The sequence below is a fragment of the Ceratina calcarata genome, unplaced genomic scaffold (assembly GCF_001652005.2).
Source record: "Ceratina calcarata isolate Rehan_Ccalc_2016 unplaced genomic scaffold, ASM165200v1 scaffold48.2, whole genome shotgun sequence".
In the NCBI taxonomy this organism is placed as follows: domain Eukaryota; kingdom Metazoa; phylum Arthropoda; class Insecta; order Hymenoptera; family Apidae; genus Ceratina; species Ceratina calcarata.
Window position 1 is genome coordinate 753,555 of NW_017172225.1, and position 5,955 is coordinate 759,509.

The following is a 5,955-nucleotide window of genomic DNA, read 5'->3' on the forward strand; positions in this document are numbered from 1 at the left end:
AATAATATTCATCTGCCAAGGCTCGGCAAAACATTTCCAGAGAATTTTTCCGTGTCTCCGGATAATGACATATAGATAATATTTATCCATTAAGTACCTCGTAGTCGTCACAACGTATATTTAAATCGCAATTAATATATTTCAAATATTATTACACGTGGACTTGGACAATCCAACGATGAATTTTAATAACAATGACTTCATGATTAAATATACTTAAATATCATTTGAGGACAAGCGATATAAGTTAAGAACTAATTCCTACTTTTTTAATTATTGCGCAATAAGATATATCAAAGTATCTTTAAGTAAATGAGTTGGATTGTCTAATTGCATGAAAAAGTAGTTCAGAAAGAAGATGCATGCAATATGCCACTCATTGAAAGATAATATATATGTATATATACGTACGCAAATATTATTTATTTTCAGTTAATATATCAAATAGAGTTAACAGATTTTTCTATGAAGCGGCGAGCTGTACCAAAGATGAATAGTGCAATAAATATCTACTAAGTGATTGAATCAAGTTATTCTGTTCTTAATCGTATAAAAAGTAAAAGTGTGAGGATGATACAGTTTCAGCTGACTTGATTTTATGTGCATATACATATATACATATATAAAACATAGATTGTACAAAATTTATATCTTTTAACGAAAGATATTTTTTTAAAAAGACCACCTTACATTTTTCTTTTCGAGGAATTTAACTCTTTCGGTTCTCTATGCAAAATGTAAGATTTTAAATTCTTGCTGTTTCTCGTGATATATTAGACACGTTTATGTATATTTGTATAAACAGTCGGAATAAACTTCACAAGATTCTTGGACCTCACGTTACGAAATTCGAAACGTGATCATGTTTTCGATTATTTTACTAGACACGTATTTTTGTTGCTGACATGTTACGAACGCATTATTAACGATGATTGTAAATACATATATAATATTGTATATGCGATTGTAACTATATGTATATATTGTCATCTTCATTAAAATACGGTTGCAGAAATATACATAGCTGACACGAACAAATATTGTACATTCTAGTCCATCAAATTTCCTTTCGAATAATACAAATTCTTACCTTCAAATACTTACATAAAAATGCCAAAAACTCTGAGAATTCATCTTAATTCTTGATAGTGTTGATTCGAAAAGTGCGGCACGCAGGTGTATCGGACGAAGTATGAACACAAGTTACACACGAATCTAAGCAGTCTTCTCTTAGAACTTCAAATAGCTCACGAGATAATCGATAACTTAAAAATTAGGATACAATCACCACTTTTTAAGACAAATATCGAGAACGCGAAAGCGACCGAAAAAAATTTGAAATGGTCCAAAAGCTAACTGACGCACAACGACATCGTTTACAACGTCAGTCGTTAGAATTAACCGGCGCTACGATCGTCAAAGAGCGAGAGAGATGAATGATCGAGAGATCAAAATGGCGTCGCGAACACGGTGCCGATAATTTTCGTTAAGAATGTTCTATATTATTATTTGCGCGTAACAAGACTGAAATGCGAACGGTGTCCGTTGTTTAATCTCGTGAGACTCGACGAGATATTTGAGCAAGCATACGTACGGTAAAACGTCAGTCACGGTCAACTTAAATTGCTCTCGCGGCGACGGTCGCGTAGAGGCAACCGAGGGAAAAACGGTTAGACTTGTTTTGCGTATGACTTTTAAATCGCACGGCCAGTCTCGTTTCGCCGATAACCAGGCTCGTTCGCGGGGCATGTCGTTGGCATGACGAAGGATGCGTGTACGGTTCTCGTGTATCGTGTGACCGCGGCAAGCTATGTGCTTTGACGTCCACGGGGAGTGAGATCTTAAGTTTCGTTTCGGATAGAACTCGCGGAGGTGTGGAGGTTTGAGACGTGCGTGTTCAGGCCACCATGGCGGTGAATCCGCGTGATATGGACGGTTTTATGCCGCTCCTGTCAACGACGGACATCAAGAAGAAGTTAAACGTCGGTACTCTGCTGCTGAATTATCTCGGTGACCCGAGCAAGAGCATCGAATGTCAGGACATCGGACAGTTCATCGACAACATCGTGCCATGGCTGAGCAACGGCAACCCCAAGGTATGTAACGATTCTTACGGTAAATCTTTTACACGTGAATTATTTTAAATATCTCGACCGCTCCTCGTCATTCTACAACTTTCGCATTCAGCTGATTTCAAGAAAGAAAGTATCGTACGCTTTCGTTGCTAATTTTTAATTACAATCGTATGCTCCAATCGTCTGCTGTCAAGCAACGATTCTACTTACATTCTTACGCTTTTCTATTATCATTTCTATTTTCGTTGTGTGTGTTGTTTATTGTGTAAACAAGACAATAGAAGGTAGGTACTTATCTACAGCTTTTTCATATATACATCTATTAATTGATAAATGATAACTATACGAAGATGTCTATACGTTACTGAATCCGTATCTTGCGGTTAAACGATAAAAAGGAAGGGTAATATTTTGCATTAAATAGATGAGTGAAAGACTCGTCTACGATTGCAGCGGGGTGTGCCGGGTGACAAACTTAGACAAGGTTGTGCGCGTTCATGCAGAGGTGCTCATTTATCGAATTTCGTTATTCTTGTGTTAAAATATAAAAACTAATGTTAACAATCGAATCCGGCATTCAGTCAGTTTAGCGCGAACATTGTATTACTATTGTTATATTCTGATATCCTTGTCTCACCATAATCACTGTTTTTTGACCGTTTTGGAATGAAATAGCTCGAACGAAGTAACAATTACAAGCGCCAATAGTTTTGTCTTTAATGTTTACGTTTATTCCATTAATAAGCGAATTCAGGGGCGTACTTATTTTAACAACATTTCCGATAAAAAGCATCAACATTTAGGACTTTCACCCAAGTTTCAAACATATTTGTGTATGCTTTATTTCTGTCGACCTATATACCCTGCGCTCGAAACTTTCTATGCTCGACACTCGCGAACGGATGATGTTATTCGCGACAGCAATATGATTCATTTATAAATCAAATTTGGATTTGTATTCTATGAAAGGAAAAGGGGCTGAAAGTTTTTGGTCAGCCAAAAATCAATAACGAGGCCTCGCTTTAATAATGCTGTTCGCGTGACAGCATTGCTACCAGTTAGTCCCAATTACAATAATCGTTGCCCTGCACCTAACGGTTTAAGTGATGAATCTCCTCCGCGAGATGTGTACCACAAAACCTTGGACAGGTGTTGCCTCACGAACAAATAAGGGAAAAACTTTCACACCATGTATGTAAGTTGTCCTTTGATGCAGTGTGTCACTGAAAGATTCGAGTTCGATCGGTCAGATAAATACTCTGGTGATAAACGAAGTTACTAACCGGGAAGGAAAAATCCTGATGAATTTAATAGATATTTAAAGACGTATTGGATATAATATACTGGTGACTATGTAGTTTGTCAGTTTCATTTCACTGGTACGGTAGTCATCAAGTGTCGTAGGCAGTTTCGTCGAATCCGTTCGTACATACTAGTACAATCGTTCCCTAATAGAGACAATCATGCCAGGATATTCTTAACTATCACTAATCATCTCTGTTGTTGTTCGAGAAGATGCGTTAGAGGTAAAGAAAAGTTAAAGCGTTTAAACGAGAAGGATACCTGGTTCGTTAACGAGGTGGCTCGAAAGTTGCTAAGTCAAATTCCTTGACTCTTACCGTTTCCGGGCGCGATTATCTCGTGAGAAAATCAGGGAAACAAGTCTTTACAACGGTCACATTCGGAGTCAAACGAATGCACAGCGCGTACTGCGAACAAATTTGTCTTAAGATAGTGAAAAACTATCTTCGTTAGCATCGGGATACAGCGGACGCTGTGAGTCATTATTTAAATAGTGCCACTTGTTGCTAGAACTTCTTATTAGCGTGAAACTCGTCACGGCTACACGTTTCGAAAAGAGAATTTCGAGATGGACGAATAGAATCTCGTATGAAATCTAGTATGGGCTCATAATTAATCAGTCGACAGTGGCTAATGAGGCAAAAACAGATGACAAAGATATACTCGAATAGTTGGCAAACTTTGAATCTCGAGATGGAAGCATTTCCACTTGAGACCATCCATCTCCTTAATGAAGATGCCGTGATTAGGCTGTACTGTTCGTTTTTAATTTTCGCCGGACCTGGCATTGTCGTAGTTTTACGAAGAAGCTCGGCTACGTGACAAGACTTCCTATTTTTCATCAGTGTATCGATCTGGACCGAAGTTCCTTATACCGCAGCCGAGTCTGACCAAGGTCTGGGTCATACTACTTAAACTTTTACATGTTTTCTTCTCGGTCTTTCATCCGATCATTATACTTATAGTGTCATGAAAGGTGTTGCACAATTTTTTTACGCGGTATCGTTGCACCCTATGCGGGTCAAGGACATAGGACAACGTAAACTGCATTTTGTCTGACTCTCCTCCTATCTTTGTTCGTTTTTCTCAGTGGTTTCCTTTTTCGAATTTAAACCATGACATCACCCTCGCCTCGCGGTGATCTCGATGCTTTTTACGTATCGCGTCAAGGCGGTTTGCGTTTACTTGCATAACTATAGATAGTGCATACACCTTGTACACGTCCACGCTCGATAGTAATTCGTGCGAAAGGTCGCCGATAAAAATTAATAGATATCTCGATAGTACTGGAATTCATACCGTTCACTGGTATCCCATAAATTATTAATTCACGATTACGCGACCACGCGCGTGTTTTATCAATTCGATCATGAGCATCTGAAATTTATCAAACAGACAACAAATATTATAATCAATTGTTCCGATGATACTTCATTTTTTAAATATATCTCTGTGCCAATCGTGACACGACTCGCTGTACATTGAGGAGAATAATTTAGACGTATGATTCACTGGCAAAAATGACTCGAAATGAACAGATAGCGGTTTGCTCGACGTGCAAAGCGGTTCGGCGGTGTTATCGTCAAGATTCGTCACGGATTACTTTGTTGTTGGCTCAGCTGACACGATGGCATGCAATTATTATTAATCGTGAAACACGGTTCACGTCACGTAGCCGCCCAAAGTCGCGCGTAGAGCTGACGTAACAAGTAGATTAGGAACGGACAGCACGGGCGTTTATTCGGGACAATGTTTTTTTCGGTTGATCGCGACGCTCATCGTCAGTTATAAACAGCACTGATTTAATAAGCGATCGATTATGACCGAAACGAGATAAACCGCACTGCGTCAATTATGTAACCAGCATTAAGTATTGATTTAATAACTACCAATCATAATCAGATAATGGCCCGGTATATGATTACATCGATAAAAATATACTTCACACAGGAATATCAAGATCCTTACCTTCCGCACGTAACTATGCACGGAATAAAATATAGTAAATGATAAGAACAGATTTCTTGAAGGAATTAGTTAATCGATAATATTTATATTAGCTTTGCAATAAAATGCGTTTCGCTACGAAGGGAAGTCATTGATATGAGAAAGTAGAGAGGAATCGGGCACCTCCCACGTGGCCTTTAACAGTTTCAACGGGCCTTGCTCTCAAGTTTGACGACTAAAGTAAGCCAGACAACTCGCCCACGCGTTTTGCTTCTACGCACCGGCTTCGAAACATGTGCACGTACATTCTATCTATTGTTATCCCCACCCTCGGCGATCCACTTGATGGACGAGTTAAAAAGAGGTCGTGTCGTTAGACCCGGCTGAGACCTTAAGATCGCCGCTTTTTAGAGATAAAGTTCAAGGCATTGTTAAATGTTGTTAGTCAGCTTCTTCATAATATTCTGCTGACTTATTCGGTTTCAAGTCTCTTTAACGTTACGTCAGGTATAACAAGTTTATTAGATTCTAAGCTACATTCTATTATTGTAAGAAAAAATTGGGTTTAATTCCTAATTGAACTAAGAAATGAACGCTTCAATGATCGGCTCGAATGTCACTCGTTTAAGGA

At 38.6% G+C, this 5,955-nt stretch overlaps 1 protein-coding gene across 6 annotated transcripts in view; it reads left to right on the forward strand.

The window, feature by feature from the left end:
* Positions 1–1,426: 1,426 nt before the first annotated feature.
* The window catches only part of chb (CLIP-associating protein), a 23,602-nt gene continuing 19,073 nt past the window's right edge, over positions 1,427–5,955 (forward strand). For 5 of the 6 annotated variants that reach the window (XM_018029413.2, XM_018029414.2, XM_018029417.2 and 2 more), the window contains exon 1: positions 1,428–2,096. In XM_018029413.2, coding sequence (XP_017884902.1) covers positions 1,908–2,096 — 189 coding nt within the window. In that variant the 5' untranslated portion in view covers positions 1,428–1,907. Of the gene's footprint in view, positions 2,097–5,955 lie in introns of all 6 variants that reach the window. The other variant, XM_026815755.1, reaches the window with a different exon arrangement.